Source organism: Onychostruthus taczanowskii, unplaced genomic scaffold, assembly GCF_017590055.1.
Source record: "Onychostruthus taczanowskii isolate IOZ18803 unplaced genomic scaffold, ASM1759005v1 scaffold14, whole genome shotgun sequence".
Taxonomy (NCBI): domain Eukaryota; kingdom Metazoa; phylum Chordata; class Aves; order Passeriformes; family Passeridae; genus Onychostruthus; species Onychostruthus taczanowskii.
The window spans coordinates 7,414,945-7,441,543 of NW_024498573.1; the positions used below are offsets into that span (position 1 = coordinate 7,414,945).

General features: G+C 43.3%; 2 protein-coding genes across 3 annotated transcripts in view; one reads left to right on the forward strand and one right to left on the reverse strand.

Moving 5' to 3' along the window:
• The first annotated feature begins 897 nt into the window (after window positions 1-897).
• Window positions 898-4,175, forward strand: LOC121332355. Its single transcript, XM_041397756.1, has 2 exons — window positions 898-974; window positions 2,638-4,175. The coding sequence occupies exon 2, from the start codon at window positions 2,640-2,642 to the stop codon at window positions 3,627-3,629; it is 990 nt and encodes a 329-aa protein (XP_041253690.1). The 5' UTR covers window positions 898-974; window positions 2,638-2,639; the 3' UTR covers window positions 3,630-4,175.
• Window positions 4,176-16,186: 12,011 nt separating this feature from the next.
• Window positions 16,187-26,599, reverse strand: part of CNOT6 (CCR4-NOT transcription complex subunit 6) — a 32,766-nt gene continuing 22,353 nt past the window's right edge. For both annotated transcript variants that reach the window (XM_041397578.1, XM_041397577.1), the window contains exons 7-12: window positions 25,329-25,486; window positions 24,662-24,816; window positions 23,564-23,718; window positions 22,371-22,601; window positions 20,908-21,110; window positions 16,187-20,254 (exon numbers count right to left, since the gene is read on the reverse strand). In XM_041397578.1, coding sequence (XP_041253512.1) covers window positions 20,042-20,254; window positions 20,908-21,110; window positions 22,371-22,601; window positions 23,564-23,718; window positions 24,662-24,816; window positions 25,329-25,486 — 1,115 coding nt within the window. In that variant the 3' untranslated portion in view covers window positions 16,187-20,041. The remainder of the gene's footprint in view (window positions 20,255-20,907; window positions 21,111-22,370; window positions 22,602-23,563; window positions 23,719-24,661; window positions 24,817-25,328; window positions 25,487-26,599) is intronic.

The following is a 26,599-nucleotide window of genomic DNA, read 5'->3' on the forward strand; positions in this document are numbered from 1 at the left end:
AGCAACATGGATATGCAGCTCAATCCAGGGATGTAGAGCTCAGCCCGGGGGTGTGCAGCTCAGCTCAGTGCTGTAGAGCTCAGCCCAGGGATGTAGAGCTCAGCCCAAGGAGGTACAGCTCAGCCCAGGGAGATAAAACTCAGCCCAGGGATGTACAGCTTGGCCCAGGATGTAGGGCTTTAATCTAATCCAGGGCTGCAGAGCTCAGCCTAGGGATGTGTGGCTCAGCCCAGGGATGTGTGGCTCAGCCCAGGGATGCACAGCTTGGCCTAGGGATGCTTGGCTCAGAGCAGAATGGAAGCAGGGACAGAATAGAGCAGCGAGCAGCACTAAAGGAGCTGCAAACACCCCACTGCCTCTTGGGAAAACCGGCACAAATATGATCACAAAATAAGGCAGAGAAGGAAGAAAAACAGCCCCAAACCCTAAGGATTCCTCTTCCAGCAATAAAGTATGAAGGAACTATGGCTCCTCTTCTCCCAGCCCAGCTTGGAGCACAGGCAGCCCTTCCCCTCCCGCATCACGGCCGCGGCCCCGCGGTCCCTTCCACACGGGGAATCGCGGCCAGGCACGGGGCCGCAGGGATGCGGGATGGCGGTCCCCTCCACACGGGGAATCGCGGCCAGGCACGGGGCCGCAGGGATGCGGGATGGCGGTCCCCTCCACACGGAGCCGCAGGGATGCGGGATGGCGGTCCCCTCCACACGGAGCGGCAGGGATGCGGGATGCCCGGTCCCGGCCGGTGCCCGCGGCTGCCCCGGTGCCTCGGCGCCCGCCGGCTGCGGCTCGGGCAGGGCAGGCAGCCAGCGGGATATATTTAGCAACAGCAACAAAACAGGCAGCGGGATCAGCTGACTGAGGCAGGGAGCTGGCGCATGGGTTAGTGTCAGCCAGCATCTCCCGTGCTGGAAACGCGAGCAGGGAGCGGGGCAGAGCCGTGCAGCCGCGGGAGACGACAGCGCCCGAGCCCGCAGGTAAGGGGAGGGGGTCTGGCCACCGGCTGTGGCGGGGGTCGCTAGGGATATCCGCGGTGCTGGCAGCCGGGGATGCTCACGGCACGGTGGAAGGGAAGCTGCAGGCAGCGGGTCCAGCTCCGCGGGGGCCGCGGGTGGCGGGGAGGTGACCTCGGCCGTGCCAGCGCGGTGCCCAGGGCGAAGGCGATCGCATCGGGCGGGACCTGATCCATGCCATCATCGGGAGAGTGTTTTACCTGCAAATAGGTAATTTAAATTTCCTTCCGGAGGAAGGGCGTGTTGGCAGGACTCAGTTACCGATTAGCGCTGTCGGGATTTAACGCGACATGCCCGCGCCCCTCGCCAGGAGCATCCTCCGCTCTCACCGCCGGGCCCAGGCTCTGACGCTGCCCAGCTCAGGCAAGGCTGGGAGGGAAGGGATGAAGAAGCCTTTTCTTCAAGGCTTGAAGACATGAGAGAAACGGAGCAGGCAGGAAAAAGGATAATAAAAGGGCTCTAAGGTTTAAAACAAGCATCTCCTCCTCTCAGGTCAGCAAATCCCAGCTTGGCTGGCTTTACCAGCAGCACATGAGGAAAAGCAGGGATGGGCAGGGAGGGATGGGCACCCGGCGAGCCCTACCCTGGGCTCGGCACGAGCTGCTCATTTGTGCTCCGTGTGTGATCTGCAGCTTTGCAGGGAGGTTCAACAAAGCCAGATTTATTTCCAGCAGTGACAAGCAAGGCATTAAAATAGCCAGCAAAGCACTTTTGCGTTTAATCACACAACAAAGCTATATTGTGTCTGCAGATTAGTCACATACAAATTTCATTGGAGGAAGCAGAAAAAAAAAATCCAGGCTATATGGTCATTTCTGCCAGAAGGGGAGATAAGCAAAGCACAGGGGGAGTGTTTGGAGAAAAAAAAAAAATCAGTAAGTTAGAAAACACTACAGCACAAAATATACTGAAAAATTTGTAATTCAATATATTTAACTGAGTAGTGGGAGCAGTTTGATGGAAATCCATCCTAAAATGAGTTGAGGGTGACTATTTGAATATAAAGGACATTAACTAAATCTCTTTGACTCTGTGTAAGCACTCAGGGGAGGACCTACCTCTCTGTAACTACATTTATGAACTATGGATAAAAGCGACCCTGTACATTCTCACCTACAGCTTCTAGAAGAGACCACTGTAATGTTGCTTTATGTAGGTGGTGCTTCCCACAGGGCAGCTCCTCTCCTGCTGGGTTCAGCTCCTGCTGGGACTAAGGGTGAAGTCAGAGCCCTGTCACAGTGATCAGACCTGGAGCATTAAATAAGGACAGCAGTTTGTGCCTTGCTGCTCCACAAGGGCAGTGGGACAAGTTCATGTCCCTGCCCCACACCTCTCCAGCTGTGCTCCCTTGCATTGCTTAAGGAGGGAGGGAGCACCATTGCTGATCTCCTTAATGAACCTTCTATTTACTGCCCCATTTAATGACTTGGCTTCTTTGGCACATTTACGAAGCTGTTTATAAAGCCATGGGTATAAAATACTGCCAGCAAACTTTTCAAAAGCGGTTTTTGTTAACAGCAGTGTTTACCTCAAGAAGACATCAGGTGGCTCAGGTAGAAACAAGCCCAGGGTTTCTTTACCAGAGCAGGTTTTCACATGCTGATCAGGTCTGCTCTGTTCTTTGCAGCCATGGCACCCCGGATCAGACTGAGCCTTTCAAAGCCTCTCCCAACCATACGGGAAACGCACGAGGAAGCGATGGAGGATCCCAGCAGCAACCCCAAGTGTGCTGGCAGTGCTGCAGCCAGCCCAGACTCCTACTCCAGTGATGACTACATCCAATCCATCTGCCACCTCGCCAGACCCACCTTCCCAGCCCTTCTGGAAAGCAGACGTAAGGGTAAGGACAGAAAGACCCTGAAGACCCTCGAGGATGTGTCAGGTTCTCCACCGCTTGTGGGGACACAGCAGGAAAGGTCAAAATGTAAATTGACCAATTTCATCTCTAGTGTGGTGCCACTGGGAAAAGTCCCACCTGCAGAAACCAACTTTTGGTCCAGAGAGGACCCCCTGGAACAAATTTACACCAATACAGGAAATCTTTGCTCCTCCAATGCTTCTTCCTATGGTGAAAGTGCCAGCACTGGTTACTCACAATGCAACTCTTCTGCCCCAGATGGTGACCTTCATCCCACAAACCAGGAAATAAAAAACACAGGGAAAACCAGTTTTCCACGAGTGTTCAGTTTTCCAAGGCTTCCCTCCCCAAGACCAGTTCAGAAAGAAGCAGTATGCCCAGAGCTGAGGTATCTCAGAAGGGATGAGGGAACAGTTTTAGGGAATAACCACGGTCAGAAGGAAAACGGCCCCATGTTCATTAACACTGAAGAGCAATTGGCACCCTCAGCCAGAGGGAAGGTGGCAGGAAACCCAGCCCTGCCCTGCTCTGTAGGAAGGCAGAATTTGTTCAATACTGCAGGCATTGATGAAAAAGAAGGAAGAAAAACTTCTCACTGTGACAAAAATGTCATGGGTGATGTTCCCACTAGGCAGAGATACTTCGAGTCTTTCCAGGTACCTAAAAAAGCCACCATCCATAACTGGATTTCAGAGCACAGATGCATCTGGAAAGAAGCAAAGATAAAAGCTTGTTTGCTCCCAGCCATTGCTGAAGTGTGAAGAAGTAGCTGCTTAGAATAATTTTATTCACAAGATATAACCACCCTGTGCTCTAGCAGCTCTCCCTGGAGTCCTCACACAGAAAACATGGCTTGAACATGCATGCGAGTCAGGCAGACTCTTGTGATCCATCATATCCCTCATCCGTGGGCAAAGGGACAATTCAGGGTCTCATCTGCTAAGGAAACAGCAATCAGTTTTCATTTTGGAAAGGCAACAGTTCATAAAGCATCTCCTCCCACATACTGCCTAGAACTGCCCTGAGCATGAAGAAAAGCTGGAGAGAGCTGAAGAGAACACAAATCCCATCTGTGCTGGAGAAGAAGTGGGAACATTGAAATACCAGTGCTTCCCAGCCAGTGCCAAGCAGGCAGATGTTGCTGACACTTGAGTTCAGTTATTCAAAAAAGAACCCTTTGCCCAAGACTCGGACAGTAGGAAATGCACTCTCTCTGACACACACACATTTGCTGGGAGACCCAACACAGATCCCTGCCTCAGCACCAGGATCCCACTGGAGAGGTCACCCATTAGAGCAGTAGCATAAAGAATTATTTCTTAAAAATCATAAGAAGTCTTTTATGAGGATTTGCTGGAGGGCAAGGTGGAGAATATTACAACTCCTTGGGTGGGGATTTTCCTGGTGCTTACCCTGTCACAACTCTGTTCCTTTTTCTCCTGGACTTAGCCCTGGCAGGAGGAGAGCTGGGAGCCCTGGTGGGCATTGCTGTGCTGGGGCTGTGGCTGTTGTGGAGCCAGCTGTAAACAGGCATCAAGCTGGACTCTGCACTGTCCCAGCCAGGCTGCACACCACGGGCACCCACGGGATTTGCTGCTCAGGTGTGGGGGCCCATGAGCCCACACAGAGCTCTGCAGGCTCAGAAGAGCAGCCTTGGCTGAGGGGCAGCCTAGGAGTGCTGGGCTGGTGCTGATAGAACCTGAATGTGAAATAGTAACCTGTGTTTCCCTTCATACCTGTGCTTCTGTGTTCTCACCTAGCTGACCATGCTGATGATGTTGACTGAGCTTTGCTTCGTGCTGCCAGACTGAATCATGGAAAAAAATCAAATGTGCATGTCCCAACCACCCAGCACACAGCATATACAAACAATTCATGCTGATGGTATTGCTACATGGGATGTCTCTAGGATGAGAAGCATTCCCACAAGGCTGGGAACTCCTGGCATGGGGTAGCGGGCACATGCCCAGTCACTGCCACACAGAGACTTCTCCATCAGAGGAGCTGCCATTGGCACTTTCTCCTGCAGTCAGAGCAACCTCACCCACCTGTGTCTGGTGCCACACTCTCCACAGCCAGTCAGGAGATGTAGCTGAGAAAACTGCAAAGCAATACCAGTCTAATTATTACTACTACTAGGAATAAATGTTTTGGCACAGCAGAGAGCAGAGGGACCAGGCTGTTTGCTCAACAGCAGCTAAGATGAAAAACAGCATTGGAAAGCTGCAATTATAAAAATGCTCACAAGTGATTTCCAAACCACCCTCAAGCAGATTAAATGAAAAAGCAATTTCTACTCAGCACCAACATGAGTGTAAATATGCTCAAGGATCAAAAGGTGAGAGTGTTTGAGCTTCTCAGCGTCACATCTCTTACCTCAAATATTTTTTTCTCCTGTTGAAACTCATTAGTGCTATGGAGCTGAGCTGCTTCTCAGCTCTGTTTTTGAACTAACCACACTGCAAGAACGGAAGTGAAGGTGGTTCCAGCATTCATTAAAGCTGCTGGAGAAAGCTGAACCCGGGAGGTCCCAGCCTGCTCTGCCTCCTCCACACCTGCCCCTCCCTTCTCAGGTAGATGCTGGGGTTTAAGCAATGCTTGTCCTCACTGCTCTGCTGTCACTTAAATTTCTCTCCATGTGAATATTTATGACTCTAATCCCTAACAAGTCTTGTGCCAACTGCATGTATCACTGCTTTTGACAGAGGAAACAAATAAAATCCTTCCATCCAGTTGTTGTTTCCATCCTGCATTCCACAGGGCATTATTTTTAGTGCTGGGCTGATCCACAGCACGTGGGCTGTGACTTGCCATGCAAGCACCTTCTCACTCTCCCAGGTCACCAAAGGCCTTCACACCTCACCCCTTCTGCAGCTGCTGCCCAGGGCTGGGACTCCTCAGCTGTCACAGTCCTGCAAGTCTCTACACCCTGAAACCCATCACTTTTTCTGTCCAGAGCAAAAAGGCACAGCAGCAGGTGAGAGCTGCAGCTGGGGAAAGCCTCCAACTCTCCAATGTAGGACTGGGAGCAGGGCTGGGGTGGTGGCAGGGCTGGGCTCAGAGCTGGGACCATTTAAAAACACAGTGTTAGTTCCAGGTGCAGGCAAGTTTGGAGCAGTGAAGCTTTGCAGTGAACTGGCTCTTTCTGGAGAATACTTTTTCTTAAGTGAAAACTGAGATTCTGCTCAAGCAAATGGGTTTTTCAAGAGGAGCCAAAGCTGCTGGGATGGAGCAAAGATAGGGGCAAAGAGACGTGGGCAATTAGGGTAACAGAAGTGGCAAGGCAGGGAAGGGAGGAGGGAAATGTGGGGCTGGTGGTGCCAGGGAGGGAGCAGGGCAGCTCCCAGCAGGAGTGACAGGGCCAGGAGCCCCAGGGTGAGCAATTCCAGCTGCTGAGGAGAAGCTGTGACAGGTAAGAAAAGAAAAGCTGGTTTAACACAGGACAGAGGCAGCAGATAGGGAGGTTTGTCTCCATTCAAGTTCACTTAAACCCTGTTTTGAAAAGCACAGTCCTCACCTTCTTCACCATCAGCTGTTCTGGAAATGACCATGCTGGTCCTTGTGAAATCACTGCATGCTTAAATAGGCACCAATTCCCTGGATAAGGCAGTTCTGCAGCTGTACATCACCAACCTGCTGCAGATGTACTTTGGGCTGGTTCAGGGAGGGGATGGGGATTGGGGCAGCCTTGTCACTCCCCTGTCACAGCCTCTCTGCCTCTCTGCCAGCTGCTGAGGGAGCCTGCAGTCCTACCAAAGGAAAAAAAATTGGATGTTGTTGGGTGGAATAACGTGGCCTGTAACTACAGGCCACAGAGCACTTTTCTCCCTGTTCACCCCACGGATGCACACCTGGGCCATCAGAAAATGCTCCCCCTCTTTCCCTCTCTGCAGAACAGCCCCTGAGGAATCGCTGGTCAGGATAAGCCTGCAGAAGTTGCTGCCTGTTCAGAAGTGCTTCCAGACAAGAAAGAAAACCTTATCTAGGAATTTAGGTCACAGAGAGAGACAAAAGCCATGCTGCTTCCATGGCCAATCTCACGGCAGGCTCTGCATTTGAAGTCACTGGCAGAAAAATCTCATTTATTGAGATCATCGGAACTGCCAAAGGGATTTGGATTAATTTGAATGGGGAATTGGTATCCAAATCCCACCAGCAGCTTTCAGTCTCAGACTTCACATCCAGTTCACAAGCAAACTGTGAGCATTCATGGCAATTTTGCTTGCATGATCATGCAGCCTCCTCCTGCTACAAAGCGCAAATGCATTTGGACACAGAAAGTCATGACCAGAATTTACAAACGGTCCCACTCTTTCCTTTCTTGTCAATCCATGACATCTTTAAATGACAAAGGTACCCATCAGCTGAAACCAAAGGCCAGGAAGGAACAGCTCAGTGGTCAGAGCTGTGCAGTGCAGGAGCTGCTCAGAAACTCCTGCAGCACAGAGAGCCTCTCCCAGCCAGGAGGGGCCTTTCTGTGCCCACACAGCCAGCAAGAGAGATGGTGATAAACAAAGGAAAACATGAGCCTGTGCAGAGTGATTACAGGCAGGGATAGACCACGGATGGGGCTCTCTCAGCCAGGGGCTGCAATGTGGGAGACAAGAGATTGAAGGGCTGCACACAAACAGGGAGATGCTGCAGGGCTATGAGCAAGGTGGCAAAATCAGTTTCTAAAAAGGTCTTTAACTCTGAAGTTAGGACTAAAGCAGCTATTTTTGATTTCAGAAAAAAAAAATCCAGCTCTTAAAGCTCCAAGGAAAACTTAAAACTTCCACCTTTAAAGGAGATCAGACCTGAGTCCGAGGCAAAACCCAAGGATGCCTCAGCTGAAAGCAGGGGCTTTGTGGGTGGTGCTTCAGGCATTCCCCCTGCCCTGAAGTGCCTGCATTTGGGCCTAATTGCTCATTAAGGGCATATTTTAATTAACTTTGAGCCTTCCTAAGTGGAGACTACTTCATTTATCATGGTGCAGAATGAAGTTAAACTGCATTTAGTGACTAAGCAGGATTCCCTTAGCTTTGAATGAAACCTTGACTGAACCACCAGCTCTGTGATTAATGGCAAAGTGTTTTGTATTTTCCATTTGCAGCTGTAGACGTGGGCAGAAGAGAGCTCGGAAGTGATGGCTGAAAGCTTTACTGCTTGAGTTTGAAGAGCCAGAAGGTTCAGGCACAGCTCTCTGCCTTGCTCACCAGGGCCCACGTGTGTTTTTGTGGCTGGCATCACTTATATGGGCCACAGTTGACAGCAGGGATGACCCCTGAAGTGCCACACCATGGGCTTGTGGCCTTTCCCCATGCTCAGGGATTCTCAAGTACAATCAGATTTGTTTGACACAGCTAGAGCTGATGCAAAATACATGTTGTGCAAATAGAGAGATATTGTTCCTGGTAATTGCAGCCTTCCTGGAATTAATGGTCCTGGAGGCAATGCTTCCTAGGGCTGTTGCAAAGAGCTGTAGAAAGTCTGGGCATTTTTAGAATACCAGCTTGTTGCTACATAAAGTTTGACCAAATGCCATTTAAATCAAAGGGAGCCTTTAAGTGCTTTGGAATGGGCTTGTAATGGGGATAATGGGGTGCTGCATTCAAAGCAGAGATTTCTAATAGCAGCTGATGAGGAAAATCAAATTATTACTTTTTTTATTTGCGTGTATTAGCATTGTATCAACTGTTTCTTGTCTTTGCTTTCAAATTAACCTAGCTGAAAGCCCATCAGCCTGCTGTGAGCTTGACAAAAACTGTGTAAAGCACAAGGCTTTATCTGCCTGTGCCTCACACACCTGCAGGGGCTTTGTCCCTCAGGACCAGCAGATCCCTGCTCTGCAGAGCGGGTGGTCACGCACGGTGGGAGCAGGAGGAGCCTGCAGGGACACTGCCACATCTCATCTGGCAGCACAATGTGACATTTGCAAATCAGCTGTGCTTAGCTGAATGTTTTGTCATTTTTTCCTGAATGGTGAGTATGTGGGAGAGAATATGGTTTATACCAGAGGTGCTGGGCTGCTCTCCAAAACTCTGAGAGGAGGCTGTAGCCTGGTGGGTGTTGATGTCTCCTCCCAGATAACAAGTGGCAGGACCACAGGACATGGCCCCAAGCTGGGCCAGGAGAGGTTTAGATTAGGTGTTGGGAAAAATTTCTGGATGGGTTGTCAAGCCCTGGAACAGGCTGCCAAGGGAAATGGTGGAATCACTGTCCCTGGAAGTGTTAAAAAACATGTAGGTGTGGCACTCGGGAACATGGCTTAGCAGTGGGTTTGGCAGTGCTATGCTGAAGTCAGTGATCTTAGAGGGCTTTTCCAACCTTAATTGTTTTATGTTTTTGTATTGCTCCAACTCACTCAATGAGCACTGGCTGAGCTCCACTAGCTCAGCTTCAGAACAGGGAGATGCCACATCTCAAGTGTCCGGGCTCCAAAGCAATTACACAAGAAATACCAAATTTGCTCCAGATGTTCTTCACATTCCCCCTCAGGTCATGCTACAGAAGCATCAAAAACTGCACAGAATAAATTGTGATGTTGGCTCACAAATCCCTTCTTGGCTGCTTAGCAGTGCCAGCCTCCCCCCAGGCCCTGTGGGCTGGGGGCTGTGTGAATGCAGAGGGGCCACCCCTGACTCCTGAGCCTGCAGCCATCCCAGCCTCATCAGTGGGATGAGCTGGGAGCTGCACATTGAGCTTGGTTTGCACAAAGAGCAAAGGAACCTGCACATGGTCCCTGCTCACAGAGCCAGCTGTGGAAAACAGTACAAAATAAAACTGGTTTTCAGGGGAAGCAAATACAAGCACAGGCCTGATCATGCCTGGTTTTTAATCCAGAAACAGCCAGGCCCTACTCCAGACCCCAGTTTAGGACAGATGGGCGTCTAACAGCTGGCACTGTCTGCAGGTGAGAAGGGTTTGGTGGTACAAATATTGCAGGTGAGCTCCTGCTCCTGCCCAGAAGAGCTGATGGGGATGGGCCAGAGCAGCTGCAGCTGGGACTGCTGCTGCTCCCAGCCTGGCTCAGCCCCAGCTCTCTCCAAAATGTCACTGCACCTGCTCCTTCAGGCACTACAAGGTGACATAAAGCACAGCCAGGCTGTCATGACATTTGAGCTGCTCAGTGTTCAGCTTTCCTTCAGGTGTGCTGGGGTGTGAGGCATCCCCAGCCCCCGAGGGATGGTGACATCCCTGCCTCAGATGCCAGATTCTGTGCTGGCCCTCCATGCTGCCTCTGCTCAAACCTGGCTTGCTGGAACAAGGGCACACAGACAGAAAACAACACCCTCCTTGCTGTGCAGGGTCAGCTCCCGGAATTAATTGCTGCAGGATGTCAACAAGATAAAATTCAGCAGGACTCAAGAGAGGATTAGACAGTCCTGTGATCAGGAACATTTGTGCAATGCTAACTGGGTCAAAGAAATACAAGAGAAATTAAGTGTTGTTCTTCTCTGAAGGGCTGAGCTGGTACCAGCTGGGTTTAGAACAGATTCCTCCCCACCTCCCTTTCCCAGTCTTTTTATAGCAACAAGCAAATAGCAAGATCTATTGCAAAGTGTCTTCTCTTCCCTGGAATTATAAAGCACTGCCTGCTCTAGGAAGTTCTCGAGACCAAAGTGACAACTGATCCTTGCAACAGCACTCAGCAAAACCCTCCCCTTGTCATTTTAGAGGCAGAAAATGAAAGTTTCCTTTCTCTGCTGCCTCTGAGATTCAGATCAACAATTTCTCAAAAAGGGAATGAACCACACAATAAACTGCCTGCAGATGAGCTGCTTGTGTCTCCACCCTGAAATTCTTTTCTAAGCGTAATTAACCAAATTAATTATATAACTGTACAATAGTGTTAACCAGGAAAACGTGTGGGGTAAATAGCTGGATCCAGAAGCCAACAGTGGTGTTATAAGGAAGTGTCAGGGGGATAATGGGAGTGATAATTTCCACCACCAAAGAGAGCCAAAGAGATTAGGTCTTGCAACAAGGAAAAGAGGAGCAAAGTCCTCAGGATTTTGGAATAGAGTTCACTCTCCAGGTTGGCAGATGCTGCACCAGGTGCTCCAAGGTGGGATTTTCCATGGAGGTAGAAGGTGGAGGCTGGGGTGCCCAGCATAACCTTTTCTTAGGCTCTGTTTTTCAGTAGAAAGATGCTGACAAACATCCATAATCTCTGCACATTTTTCTGACACGTAGAAGTGCTCCTGGCACAATTGGCCAGCAGGCACAAGGCACTGCATGTGACAGCAAGGGCAGTGCAGCTGCTCTGAGCACATCAGTGCACTTCATTAAACTGCACTGTCTCCAACAACAGGATTCTGAAAGAAAAGTCTCTCTGAGGCTAATGCTGGCAACAGAAAATTACCTGGTGATCTCAGACAGGCAGCAGAAATCTTTGGATTCTGTGCCCAAAGACGAAGCCTCCTTCCTACAGTCCACTGCAAGGGATACAAGCTAGAAGGAAAAACATTTAAACATCAGCCCATTAGGTTTGGTCAAATTTGTTATGCCTATTGTATTCAAAATTTTCATAGTACCATAGAATGGTTTGGACCTTAAAGATCATCTTATTCCAGCCCCCTGCCATGGGCAGGGACATCTTCCACTAGACAAGGTTTCTCCAAGCCCCATCCAGCCTGGCCTTGAATATTTCCAGGGATGGAGCAGCCACAGCTTCTCTGGGAATCTTTGCCAGGGCCTCACAGGGAAGAACTTCCTAATAACCAATATCACCCTGCCCTCTGTCAGTTTGAAGCATTTTTGTATTTGCTGATCAAAATTGACTAAAAAACAAATCCCTCCCCACAAACAAACAAACCACCTCACCACATTTTGTTGTATCTAATACTAATTCTAGCAATTTAATTTCAAAAGGAAATTCAAAATGTTTTTATCATTTCCCTTTCCCCTGTTCTTCCAGAAATAGCGAAGGCTAGTATGGCCGGTCTCACTTTGTCAGGCTCTGGGACCTGTGGGGGCTCTGAGGCCAGCTATCAAACCAAACATTGTAATTAGCCTTTACTAGAATTCTTTCCTTTCTCATCAACAGTACCAAGCACCACATTTACACAGTAGTTTGTCACACATAATTGGTTTTTTGGGTTTTTTTTTAGAGAAGTGTTTTTGCACATCCTGACCCAAACGAGCTCCCAAGGTCTCTCAGCTCCATTGTTCTTCAACAGACAAGACAGACTTACATATCTTTATGGATCACAACCTTTGCAGATGTGTTTAAGAAGTCCTTGCTCTCAGAACCTTGTACAGAGTGTTCCAGGCCAGCAGTACAGTACTTTTAAAATCACTGTGAAAACAAAGCACTGCACCACAGGCATTCCTTGTCCTGGGGACAGCAGGGAACCAACCCAGCTGACAGACTGAAGGCACGCTGCTCATCCTGCTGTGGAGAGCAGCTCCAGCAGGACGAGGCCGTGGCTCTGTGCCCTCCTCAGACTGTGATCTGCTCAGTGCAGGGCAGTTTTGCCCTTGCTGAAGTCCCTCAGCTCATGGGATGAGATTCTCACCTGCAGGACAAGAGGGAGCAGGACCAACCCCAGAGTCCAAGCAGGTGTCACCTGCTCCACCATCCAGACACCCATGAGCTTCAGTTAGTTGCTGGCTTTTGGAATTATTGCTGCTTTCCATAGAATGGGAATCATTCCTACTTAGGGGAAGAAGATTCATAGGATTACCCAAACATATAAGAAAAAAAAAAAATATATATAGAAACAGATTTTTCAGAGCAAGCCACGGAAATAAAAGAGGAACATGTGTTGCAGTGCCAGGTGGTGCTTTCTCCTTATTCATTTCACCAGTTCCTACAGGACATGAGTAATACATGGACAAATGTAAAGGAAAGGTGAAACTGCAGTTTCACACTATCAAATTGAAAGACTAATTAAATGGTACAGCCATGCCTGAGACTTGGCACTGGACCCAGCAAAAATGCAAGCTCAGTTCAGTGGGATCTGAATCCTGTGTTGGGTGCCACAGGTCAGACACTGCCCTGGTGCCTGCAGGGCTCTGGGGAGTTAGAACAGGTCTCAGGGAAGACAGGCTGCTCCACATGCACATGTGGGAACTTCATTTTTCTGTGCTCCTGATTGTGTTTTCCCAGTGAAAACCCAGTGGGGTCAATGGAAAATTTCCTGTTGGCTGTTTTGGGCCAAGACCCACATTTCTACCTTTTGTTCATCTCCCCCTTCCCTCACTGGTCTGTGGCTAAATGATTCCACTTGAGGGAGAAAATATTACACAGGGTAATCCCAATCCTTCCTGTGGTCTATCACCTCAATTTACACCAGAAATACTCCTAGTTTACTACCTGCAAGCATTAGCAAGCATAGCCCCCACTTACACAGGGGTACAGCCTCTCAGAGAACAGCTAAGGCACTAAAAACCTTCAGCTGCCGCAGACACCAACTTAAAACACTGCAAAGGACATGAAAATACATAAATTTGTGAAGTCAGAAACTGAGAATCAAAGAGCAGCTGAAGGAAAAGCCTGTTTGATTTGACCTTGTCTCCCTGGGCAGTGCATGTAGAGTTTCACTGGGTGTTGCTGTTATTACTCACTGGAAAACTGGCCAGCCATTACCCCAGCCCTGCCAAGCCCACCTTGTCCCCAGGTGCCACAGCTAAACATCCTTTAAATCCCTCCAGGGATGCCCATTCCATCACTTCTCTGGGAAGCTTGTTCCAATGCTTAACAACCCTTTCCATGAAGAAATTTCTAGAGAAATTTAATGTCCAATCTAAACTTTTCCTGACAGACCATTTCCTCTTGTCCTGCTGCTGGTTGCCTGGGAGAAGAACCCCCATGGGGCTACAGGGTGGGATAAGGTTCCCCCTGGAGCTCAGTTTTCAGGGGTAGGCAAATATTCCCAATCTCCATCGGTTTACTTTGCACAGTAACCTGTAATTCATCTTTCTGAGCCTGCAGCAGCTGTTCCCTGGCTGGCAGCACGTGCACCCCATGACACAGGTGAGGGGACAAGCGTGGCAAGGACTTGGTTCCCAGCACTCCCCACCACGCTGGCCATGAAGCACTCTCACAAACCACTGGAGCCTGGCACGTTCCCAGAGACCAGAAAAGTGCAGAGAAACTTAAACTGTATTAAAAAAAAGTGTAGCCTCACCAAGTGACCTACGTGTTCCTTAAATCTGTGGTCACTAAAACCCAGAAGGAGGGTATGTATGTTTTTATTTTCTGCAGTGTGTGTTTTTTTTACAGTAAATATCTAGCATTTTAAAATATTTTCTGTAGTGTCTGCTTTTTTACAATAAATATCTAGCATTTTTAAATAAATCAGTGCTGTCCACTGATACACTAGGAATATTTAACCAAGATGTACCCTCTTATCTTTTAAAAACTGATAAACTGTGAGAACAGTAGGCTTATTTTGGAATTAAAAAATATCCAAGTGTACCAAAGATCTCTATAAATAGCTTAATTAGATTTACTGCTTTCCATACAGAGTAAGGGAACATTTAGAGAGTAAACCATTACTGCCTTTGGGTTAGGAAAGGAGGATGAAAAGCAAGAAAAGAACCAGAACACTCACCTTTATTGAAGTATGGCTTCTCCCAAGAGGTTACTTCAAGTACCTGGCCGAGTCCTGTCCTTTCCACTTACCTTTTTCTCTTTGGGCCCAGTTCCACAGGTTTTAAGGTTCCTCTGCTTCATCAGTGCCAAAAGATAAGCCACACTGTCAACTGCTTTGATTTGGGAGAGTCTCACCCTAGAAGGCCCAAATCCAACTTTTTTCTATCACTGAACAGCCAGTGGATATGGGGTATGAAGGATCAATAACCAGAGTCTGACCAGAGATGTTGTGTATTCAATTATATTAAAATAGCTCCAGTTATTTTACTTCAAGTTAAGCAAAGACAAGATTTCTTTGACCTGGCTGAGGACGACAGGACACAGGCTCAGCTCAGTCCTTTGCCTTTGAGGGAGAGGTGCTGTTTTCTCCCCACATTCTCTGACAAGGACACTGGCCTCTCCCTTAGTTTTGGCAGTTTCCCTACAAACAGCTCTCCCCATACTTCCATGTCAGGTTTGTAGAAACTATTTAGGAGCTTGTAAACTCCAGTCTGGAACCATGTAAAACTGCACTCATCTGAAAACTTAACCTTAAGTAGATTAATGCAACAAGGTAAGGCCCTACTGAATAATTTTGTCACTGACGACCAAGTGGGTCCCTTTCATTCCCGTCATGACAGCTGGATTTATAAAACCAGTATTAATTGGCGTGAATGTTATCAAACCAGCAGCTACCACCAGAAAAGGTGGGCCTGAATTCCCACAAACATTCTTCAGAATAATTCTACAAGCCACACTCTGCATGCACTGAAGCAGGTTCAGGCTGTGTGAGCTCAAGTCTGTGTTTCCCGCACCATCTAGTGGCAATCCTGCAAATGTGTTGGGAATTAACATCTCACCCAGACACAAAACCAAAGAGAAATCACAGCTAGGCCTGCAAGGGACCCATCACACTGCTGGGGATTTACAGCTGCTTCAAGAGAGCACATTTTAAACCTACAAACAAGCTGAACATTGTGGGGCTTGTGGTGAGTGTTGGAACACAGAACTAGATCATTTATTTCATGGCAAAGCAGCACCAACACACAGACCATGGGCTCTGAGGAGGGCAGTGGTGCCAGGAGAGGTGCTGGGTGCTTCAGTGTGTGCCCCACACACACAAGTGTGCTCAGATGTCTGATGTTTCCTGCTGCCAGTGATGGGAACATCACACCAAAAGTGGTGAGGCTGCACTCTTACAGACACTGAGACAGTGTCACCCACAGAGAAAGAACAGGGTATGAAAATACACCAAGGACAACAGTTTGCTGAATCTTACTCCTGAAAAAGAAGTTGAAAAAGTTTTCCCTTTGTTTCCCTCCCACAGTAAACTGAGTATTTGAATCCCTTCCTGCTGTCAGACCCCAAGTCTGCTTTGTGCCTCTGGAGCAGTAAGAGGAAGGAAGGAGCAGGGTCTAGGACCGAGACAAAACCTGCACTGCACAGCTGACCTGGAAGGTCAGAGGATGGCCAGCTATGAAGGAGTTGAGCTCTGAGTAGGTTTGGACAGGGTTCTCCACAGGCTCTGGAGGCACTTCTGATCAGGCCTTCACTTTGCAATCCAAACCCAAGCAGAGCAGATTTCTGGTGTGCAGATCTCGAAAGCAGCAGGAAGCACAGCAAGGTCCTTCTGGGATTAACAAGTTCCTGTTGCTTCCATTATACCCTTCACACACTTCTCTCACTTCAGCTGGAACTCCTGAGGAAAACCTTTATGAATCAAGTTAAAATATGAATTAGACTTCAAGAAGGTTTGAAACAGATACTGGATTTATTGGTCAGCTATGAGTAGGAAAATACATTGGTAAAGAAAAAGAAGACCCTGTATATAAATATAATACTAACTAGTTAAAATTTGACCAAGAAGAAAGTTCCACTGAAGAGAACAGTAAAAGCCCTTGTTTACCATCAGACCATATTCAGTTTCCCATTTATCTTATTGAAGAGCTGCCTATAGACAAATGCAACATTCTTTGAGCTTAGTGCAGATAATGTGCTGGTTTTTGTTACATGAATGGTAAACAAGAGTTAGTCCAGTGCATTACACATTATACAGAAGTACTGTGAATAAAGACTAAGATATTCTATTTTAGACACTACTTAAACATACCAAGACACTTAAGTGTTACAAATTTATGCAACCAAAAGAAAAGAATAGCAGTTAACATACTAAAAAATACTGTGTCCGGCTGGATGAGAAAGGCTTTGCTACTGAAGCGGTTAACTGAACTTTTCAAAGTTTTACAGTGTAATTAGTTTTCTTTTTCCCCCTCCCCCACAATGGTGTTGCAATTATTTTGTCTTTCATACAGGTTCTGCACGGTTGAAAAAGCAAAGCATAAGCTAATTTCTAAGCCTGCTATAAAAAAAAAAAACAACCTTGAGCGATTTGCTGAAGTTATATCAGAGATGCATACAATGTTCTTAAAATCAGATCAGTCCAATGCTGGCCAAATTAACCTTTAATTTAAAGCTGCTAAAAGGACAAAATAATTACAACACACACCAATTTATACGCTCTTTCCCCCCCTACTTGTGTTATGTTCAAAGCAGTAACTTGTGGTATTAGTCTTGTACTCTAAACAATTGTTTTGTTTAAGGGTGTAGTTCAATTTACACTTTGACACCCAGAACTCTTGGTAAATGTAAATAAAACTAGACAAGATATGGCAGAGTGTATTTTAAGTGGAAAAAAGCCTGGTCTTACCTAAATAAATTCTTTCAACCCCAAGGATGTTCTGTGACTTTTGCTGTATGTGCTTTTACAACAAGAACACTGAAGGTACATTATGGCAACACCCAAAACTACCTCGAATAAAAATATTGCAAATAACCATTTCATGTTAAAAACTATGAAGCAAACATCTTGATTTTGTGAAGACACGGTTTATTGCCTTATTCTATGTTATAGCTGGAAATTGAGACTTTTGAGTTAGATTTGTTTGACACAAGAATGTATTTTCTTTGAGAGATTGTTTGACAAAGTTTATCTCAGCTCTGTTTTGGTGCCATCTGGTCTTTCCCTATTTTCAAAACATTTCTCCTTCCTTCCTTCAGCCCCCGAGTCACAGCTGCTGTCCAGTCAAAACCCAGTGAAGTCAAAGGAGTGTCTTCAATGGATTCACAGGGTTTTCAATCAGGACCTGATGGACTACTATAAAAGCTGGAGGAAATGGTTATTCAAATGGACCCTTAGACCATAAGGTGACTAAGCAGGAACAGTTGTGTCTCCAAAAGCACAAAGGGCCATATTTTCACATGCTGTCATAAATTCAAATATTTTTTTAAGACTAAGCAATAGAGGAGAACACATACTGGATAAAGCTCAAACCTTTAGAATCTAACAAGTGCACTCAAGCTCCAGCATCTATTAAAGTAAATTATCCCCCTCTAAAAAAATACAAAATGAGTAAGTGCTTCCCTTCCCCTTCTGTAAAGCTTTCTGGACTCCTTACACAATCCAGATATCAGAAAAGAAAAATAGTTTGCTTAGTCTGACAAGCTAAATTGGCTCATCATTACTGGAAATTGTCATGATGTACATTACCAAGACATCATTAAGGAAACATGAGTAAAACACCTTTTATTCACACTTTACAAAAAAACCCCAAAAAACAAACAGAAAAAAAATAACACTACGCATTAAATCTACTACAGCAATACTACCAGCATTTCAATGTACTGATTATAAACTGGACATGTTTGGTGTTTTTACAACTAAAACCAAAACAAGATAACCCCAAGAGATCAGGTCCCAGACAAGGATTCAAGATCAAAATTTCTTGTATTGAAATTTTAAAATGTACATTTTACACATCCGAACTGTTTGCAATTTTTACTTTGAGCTTAAAACAGAACGGTGTGAGCACACTTGTGTGCTGACTACTTTTCAATAAAATTTTGAATCATTATTACCAATCAATTCTCTTATATATAAAAAATTCACAATATTTAGAAAGTTTTCTCTTAATGCTCAGTGTCCTTTTGCTTCCCTGCCCGCAGCTGAAACAAAAGCTGTTTAAGACCAAGCTCTATATCCATTATTAATTTTTTTTTTACATTTATTATTGAAGTTGTATTAGTCTAAGGAGATGATGAATTCTCCCTTTTAGGATACAAATAAACAAGTTAAATTTGTAAGCTGTTATATACTTGGCTTCATGACACAAATGGCACTGAGGGTACACTATAACTTCAGTCTTGCTTGACACATTAAAATAAGACTTGGTCACTTTAAAATATGATCTGAAGAATTGTCTTTGGGACCTGTATTGAAAATGCATTTATTTTACACTGCTTCATTAATAGAAAATGTAGGGTTTTTATCTTCAAGGAATTATACTTTCAGAAACTGAGGAACACACAAACGAAAGAGAATCCACATGATAGTAACTCTTAGTGGGAAAAACGGCACTGTGCAATGACACTGAAAGAAGCAGTGCATGGGCATTAGAAGCTAGAAACTGTGTACCCATAACCTGAACATGTTCCAAAGTGTGATATTCAATGCTTCACAAAGGAAAAAAGATGCCACAGCTTATACAAAAGTATCTTCATAAAATTTTCACAAGTGTTAACATTATTTAAAAAAATAAAAGAGGATGCACAGGATCTCTCTGCATGCACAGGCAGTGCTAGTTGAGAACAAATTTAAGCAGGCACAGTGGAGATAGGACACATATTTAAAAGAGAAATGAAGAAGCTGTACACAAGTATCCTAGATTTTACTTCAAAAATTAGAGATGAAAAAAATGTCTGACTGTGTACACATAAGCAATAACTTTCAATCCATACAGGTCTACTTATATTCACTGCTCAGCTTATCTGTTCTGTGAGAACTCTATGCCTCTTTCTTTTTTTTAAATCAGAAATAGAGTGTATTATCTCTGTAAGTTATTAATATTTTAAAGGTTTGGATTTTGAAAGCAACGTTCTCAATTGAACATAAAAAGTAGTATAAAAGGGCTAACAAAACCCTAACAGTGCAAATCATTAGCAGAGAAAACCTGTGACAACCTCTTTTACACGCTGGCCTTTATAACACATGAAAACAGATAAAAATTTAGCCTTAGTTTACAATACAATCATTTTCCAAATCTGATTTTTCTTTTTTTTTTTTAAAGTACAAAATCTCATAAATCAGGTTTTCTGTTGTTCATATACAATCAATAAAGGCTAAATTCAAATTCTATATTTTACAAACAAGTCTGAAAAAGGAGGGAGTGAAGTACGGAGAATGTTCTGTGGATGTTCCTACTGGCCTCAAAAAAGTAGTGCTACAGATAACTGTGCAAAGAGAATACACTGTATAACAATTCCCTATTTCAAGGCATGAAAATATCAAGTTGGAGAAAAGAAACAGGAAGGTTAATTGTAATGTATTAAAGAAAGGTGCAAACGCACCAATCACTGTGGAACAGTATACAAAGTATATTGGGCTCAGAATTGTGTCTGTTGATAGCACCTGGCTTTTACTATGTCTTTAGCAAATAATTAGATTTAAGATTAAGATTATTAAGAAAAAAAATCCCTGTTGGCCATACCTCACTCCTCTATATTCAGATTTTACAATTGTACAAGTTAGATTGAGGTTGCCCTCTAAAATGTATTTGACTACCTCCTGCCAGGGAGATGGATTCCATTTACAGGAGGCAGGAAAGGCAGCAAAAGCTCCAGTTGTGCAAAAAGTGAGAAGTGGTCAGAAGGGATGAGTGGATGTGGACAACCACTTATATTGTTCTCTATTAACCAATGATGATCCAAAGGTCCAAGAATGCCAAGAATGTTTAGCTGAGGTTTAGAGTAGAAGATGTAATCAATAATACCCTAAAACAAGAGGAAAAAAATATTTTTGTTAGTATTTATTCTTGTCTCAAGCTATTATTCTAAACAAGAGGTGAGCTCAGTGTTACAAGTAATGAAATATCCCATTCCTTCTCTATAGCACATCACAATTTAGGAGATTTCTTCTTCCTATATGCAGTGGGATGCTCAATATACATTAGGAAAACAAAAGAAAAGGCCACCCTTTATCACTTCTGCTATGCTTTTGTGGGTTTCAATTTCCAACCTCCTACAGAGCTTCAAATCACATTTCACAGATTTTTAAGAGGAAAAAAACAATCTCTGTTTTCCCAACAGAGAACTTAGACTTTTCCAGAAGCAGTATGGATTATTTCCTTGCACTTGACAGCTTAAGAGCCCCTGTCATTTAGCTTGGAGTATCAAAACACAAACTCCTACTGTTTACAGGGAAGGTTAAGAGCACCCCAACTCTTGCAAAGCTGTTGCAAGTTATTAAAAAGAATAAGATGGTTTCTAGGAGACTGAAGTGTTGGGCATTTTAGTTTGCTATGTTTTAAGTGTAAACTTGGTGAACTTAGCTACACAGATTAACTTATATAATAACTTCACAGAGCAAATCACATTAGTTACACTTGAAAATGGAAAACCTTTCCAAAATATAAGCAAGTCCTTACCTTGAAGTCAAATGTGTAATTTGTGTAAGGCATTAGACCATTCTCATAGGCACTCTTCAACTTGAAACCATGCGTAATTCTTCCATTTGTTGTCCCATTTTTTCCATTACAGCTGAAGTTAGTAAGACTTTCATTGTATCTCAGTTCCTTAAAATCTTTGTGGTTTGTTTCCACTCCACCAGTGCTCAAGTACTCAACAACACCTGTGAGGAGACAGATTACAAACAAGAAGGTATTAACAAACATTCAGCAAATAAGTGTACGTAGGTAGTCAAAGTCAGGCATGCAACTTTAGGCTTTATGTAACCAAAACCTTAACAATACACAGTACAATCAACAGTAGTTCCTTTAAAATACTGCAGGGCAACGTGTATCAAGAGCAAATGTCACCTAGAACAAAGAGACCCACTTTGATTAGAAAAAAAGAGAAGATTAATAAGGCATAGATTGGGAAGGGGAAGATGAAAAAAAAATCAGAAGTAAAATTCCATCAATGCTAGTTATTGGATGCCTCTTCTTGCTTTTATGCTCAGGTCCTGCTGTTTAATATTCTTCAGCTAAAGTGTTGCAAAAAAGCCAACTTCTGAAACACTACTTCAAAAGAAGTTAACTTTAAAGAGGCTGCAAAGCCAAATTGATTAGATCTGTGTCACATAAAACGATGGCTGTGCCTCAATTTCAGAATAGCTGTGTTAAAGTTCTGGAAGGTAAAAGAAGCAGTTAAGTTGCACTGAAGACACAATGAGACACGTGAACTGGTCATTGCAATCAGCACTAGTGATACTGGCCTTCCTTGCATCAAAAAGAATCCCATTTCCATTACTGCTGACCAATAAGTGCTCCTTAAAACCCTAAGAGATGTTAAGAGTTGCCAAGATGAAGCCAGAAGGAAGGGGACCAGGAATGGAGATGAAGGATGGCTCTTGAGTACAGCACTTCAGCTGGGAACCTGAGCAAGCAAGGTGGCAGCCACTGAATGTGTTCTTTCCTTGCACTTTTATAAAGTTGCCACCAAGTCAAGAAACAAAGTCCCATGCTAATAAAGAGCTCTGGAAAGTCCCCTTCTGAAGGGGCTGTACTGAATTTTAGAAGTTCTAAAACATGACAGAAACTGATTGTATGGTAGCAAATTTAAAGGTAAAATATCTTTTCACAACAAAATTAGGAAAACCAAATTATCAGCAACACACTCATGTTTTCAGTTATTTTTGGAAGATATTTTTAAAAACAGGGAACAAAATCACAGTGGAAATGCTTCTGAAAGACCAGACACAGCTCTAGTACAGAACAAGCAATAAGGCCACTGACAAATGAAACAGTTCTCTCTCCTCCTTCACTCCTACCTTCTCTCTCCTCAGCACCTACAGAGCTTGTATTATCAAACAATGCATTCTCCAAACAGAAAAACTTAACAATTGTTACACACTTGAAATAGTCTAAATAAGAAGAAATAGAACTCTTACCAGAGTCTGGTAGAGAATTGAGATCTGCACACAGTACAAGTGGAATGGTTCCAAGTTCTCCCGAAACACCAGGTTTGAGACTACGAGAAGCTTTATCAATAATGTTCTTTACCTCGGACAGGAACATCATAGTCTGAACCAGCTTCACATCAGAATAATCTGGGTCCCAATGCATATGTGCATTAGCTACAAGAACTAGCTGCTTTTCCATCCCAAGATGTGGCTTTCCAGCTAAAATTTAAAATCAGTTATTTATTTAAAATCAGTCAGCAACAGAAAACAGTATTACAAAATTTTAAACAAAATGTTTAAGGAGACAAAAAAAAATACAATACCAGTATGACTTCAAGAGGGTTAAAACCATTTGAATTAAGAGGGTAGATAATTCCTCTTACATTTAACAAGTGTTTTAGTTGATAGAAAGCATTAGGAATGATATTTCACATTCAAGACCATTAACAGACTATCTTGTTACATGTAATGCTTTTGTATTCACAGAAAATTAACGTAAGTAATGGATAATCCTAATTACAGGCAAATAATATTTTTCTAAAAAATTACAGCAGCTTTCCTCAGGCTATGATAGCAAACAGGCTGTGTTCATATGTTATTAGGCAGCAAGCTCTGAATTCTAAATTATCCACATTCTAAGTTACCTCTCTTGCTGGAAGTGTTTCTTAAAAGGCTTGTTTACTACAATCTGAATTAATAAAATATCATTTGGATAAATATAACACAGGTTGAGTAGGTTCCCACTGTGATACTTATAAAGCCAATTTACTTTCCTAAATGAAGAATGACAGGGCAGAACAGTTTGTTTAGGCATGACAGCAAAGAAAATAAGTTAAAATGATGGAGATGCACGATCCAGAAACACAGAACTAACACCACCTGATTCTTTGATACATGTACATAGTTTTAAGAAAAAAAACCCAAAACCAAACAACAAAATCACTCAAATTTTTATATCTTTTTTCCTTAAAAATACAAGTGGGGGAAAATAACCCCTCATCATTTAAGCAATATGACTCTTCCCCAAAATCCTCTTTGGAAATAAATTTGTCTGAACATACAATCTACAAAGCTAAATTCACCTGCAGAACCTAGTTTCTCTTGTTTATTATAACAAGAGTAATTTTTTTTTTCATTTACAAAATACCATCTATTTAAAAAATAAATGAGATGGGACTTACATGACATTTCTATCAATTCCTTTCGCAGTTCTAACAGAACAGCGACTCCAATGTTATCTTTTGTCATAACTCTGTTCAGCATAGCCTCTGAACCTTCTGAGTTTGCCATTGCTAGTTGATTGAACTCAACAGTATGCTTTTGGACCAAAGTAAATCTGAAAGAAAAACACCAAATGTAATTGTTTTCAGCAGCCCGATACAGTTGGAAATGTTATCAGTAATTCTCCTTTTAATTAAAGCTCAAACACATTTATGATGTGAAAATCTCAGCCAGTTACATCATTTCATAAAATCCTAAATTGAAATCAAGTGATACAGTTTTCATAGCAATTTTCATGTAGTTTATAGTTACAATTAAAATATTTTGTTTATCTAGAGAGGTATTTTAGAAAAGTCATGCTTGTTTCTAACACTGCATCTTTTCCTAGTTCAAATATGCAGATTTAACAGAGAGGGAGTAAATAATTTTCCAAGACACTAGGTTGCAAACCTGGCACCTACATTTACTTATGGATACACAGGAATGGAAGCAGGAAGGGACATTATTACCATCACATCCAAAGTTGTACAAATGCAATATGACACAACCAGTAAGTGTTGCAGCTCTTAAATGATCAGGGCTTTTTTACAGAAGTGTGCAGTGATCCCTTGTTGCTTGCTTTACCAAAGGCTAATGTATCAATAAGTCAATGTCATCTGAGGCCTTATTTCTGCAGTTTGGGGGATTATAAATTCCTTTACTCAAAAAAACAAAAGGCAAGAAAATCTGCTTCATTTTCCCTTCTTTTCTTAATTTTCAATTATTAGACTCAACAAGTGAAGGATAATTCAGTGAACTCCTAACCAGCAGTGCTCAAACAGAATGAAATCTCATTCAACTCAATATTTCAGTGTTAAATTTTTTATGGTTAATTCCACACAGAATGATCTCTGTCATACAAACCAGTCTTTCTGGGGGTAGGAATGCTCTTTATCAAAACCCAGCCTGGCTACAAAAGGACAGTTAAAGCCCAGCTGTGTGAACTGTAAGACCCACCTGAGAAATTATGTAAAAGACAGCTAGAGACAATAGAAGGCTTAGAAAACCACATCACTTACTTTTCTGTTTTGAAAAATATTGCACAACCATCAACATGTTTTCTTTCCTGTTCTGACATTGTCCTAGCTCTAGATTTTGGACTGAAGAATCCATTATAGCCACGTTCTTTCAATTCCACCAGGAAAAAACTGTAGTACTGCTCTGTTTCAACCTCCTGTAAAGTTAAGGCAGCACAGCATGAATGTACTATCACCAAAATATAGAAGACAAATATTATTTAGACTCTTCAGAAGTGTAAATCACTTTCAAATTAGATTTAAGGGGAAAAAAAATCTAAGAATTAAGTACATGAGAGAATGCAAATTCAAGAGCAATATCTCTATTTTAAGAAAATATAAATGAATTTCTGCAATCCCTGGAGTTATGATTATCTCAAGCCTCTTATTTGAAAATGTGTCAATTACAGCCCCACATACACACACAGGCACAAAGACACCCCCACCAACACTGCTTTGATCAGGGGCTGCTGGTTCCCATTCCAACTGCGGGGGCTGAGAGCCTTCTTTTGATGTCAAGCAACAAATAATGTTCTAAACATCACTTCTTTTTCTTTTGTTTGCAGAAGGTTTTGAAAACAGACTGTTTACTAAAAATACACTTAATGTGAAGAAACCAGCACATGGGAATAGAAAAGGAAAAGAAAGAATGGTGTATTTTTTTTTTTACCTGCAGACTTATGATGTCAGCATTGCAGCTCAGTATTTCCTGCATAATGGCTTTTTTTCTGTATTCCCAGTTCAAGGCCCAGGATGGACAATAGCCATACAGCTGCCGGGTGGCATATTTGTCACAGAGGACGTTGTAACACATGACAGAGAACAAGGCTGCAGAACAATAATTTTACTTACACATTGATAGATTTAAAAAAAAAATACAATTATCTTCCTGACTTTTGTCTTCTGCAAATTTATCAATTCACGCTTCATTTGTTTCAACCAAAACACAGCATGTGTATTGGTGCTAAAAAAAATTGTTAGTTCTTCTAGGGAGACAAATTACATGTTTGGACTTATGGCAGCTGTCTTCTAGCATTTAATTAGAAAACAAACACCCCCCCTTTATATGGTTAACACAGTGAAGAGCAGAAAAATGTGTTTTATGCTAAGTGGTGCTGTACTGTGAAAAACCCAAACAAAGTGTATTTGAACACTTGTATTTGCCAGCTACATAAAGGTCTGCAAGTCTACAATTAGATTCTTTAAAATCTACCTCAATTATTGCCACCATAGACTGTAACATATCCATAGGCAGGGTGAGGAGCCTTTCATAAAGAAAAAGTGTAGGCAAATTAACCCCTCAAATATTTCCACCTCACAGACTGTAACAGATCCATAGGCAGGGTGAGGATCCTCTCACACAAAGAAAAAGTGTAGGCAAATTAACCCCTCAAATATTTCCACCTCAAAAAGCCATTCAGGCATAAGACAAGAAATATGTCCTCTCTATTAATTTGAAACAGGAGCAATAATGAGATAGGCTGGGGCAACTTGACAGGTAATCCAGCAGCATGGGTTTGGGGGGTTGTTTTGTTGGGTTTTATAGGTTTGTTTGTTTTTAAAAAGCACTTAAAGAAATTGAAGTGCAACAATGAGATACATGGAAGCTTCTTTCAAATGTAGAAAAAAGAAACAAGACCACTGTTTGAAGATATAGAAAATTGAAGAAAACAATCTTGGTCTGGCTAGGGTCAAAGCCTAGCATTTTGAAAACAAATAAATAGAAGACAGCAAAACAGAAACTGCATTAACATTGTGATCTTTGAAGCAATCACCTTAATAATGGGAGAATTATCAGTCCTGACACTGCAATAATTGAGAAATACACTAACATTTTTGGTGTGCAGGTAAATAGAAAAGACTGTATTTTAAACAATTTATGCAGGAAAAAAAATACCAAAGAATTAAACATGACCTGAATCTCACCAGCAAGAAAAATGT

What these genes read in the sequence shown, in the direction of transcription:
- LOC121332355 (XM_041397756.1), top strand. Translation starts at nt 2,640, where the DNA reads ATGGCACCCCGGATCAGACTGAGCCTTTCAAAGCCTCTCCCAACCATA.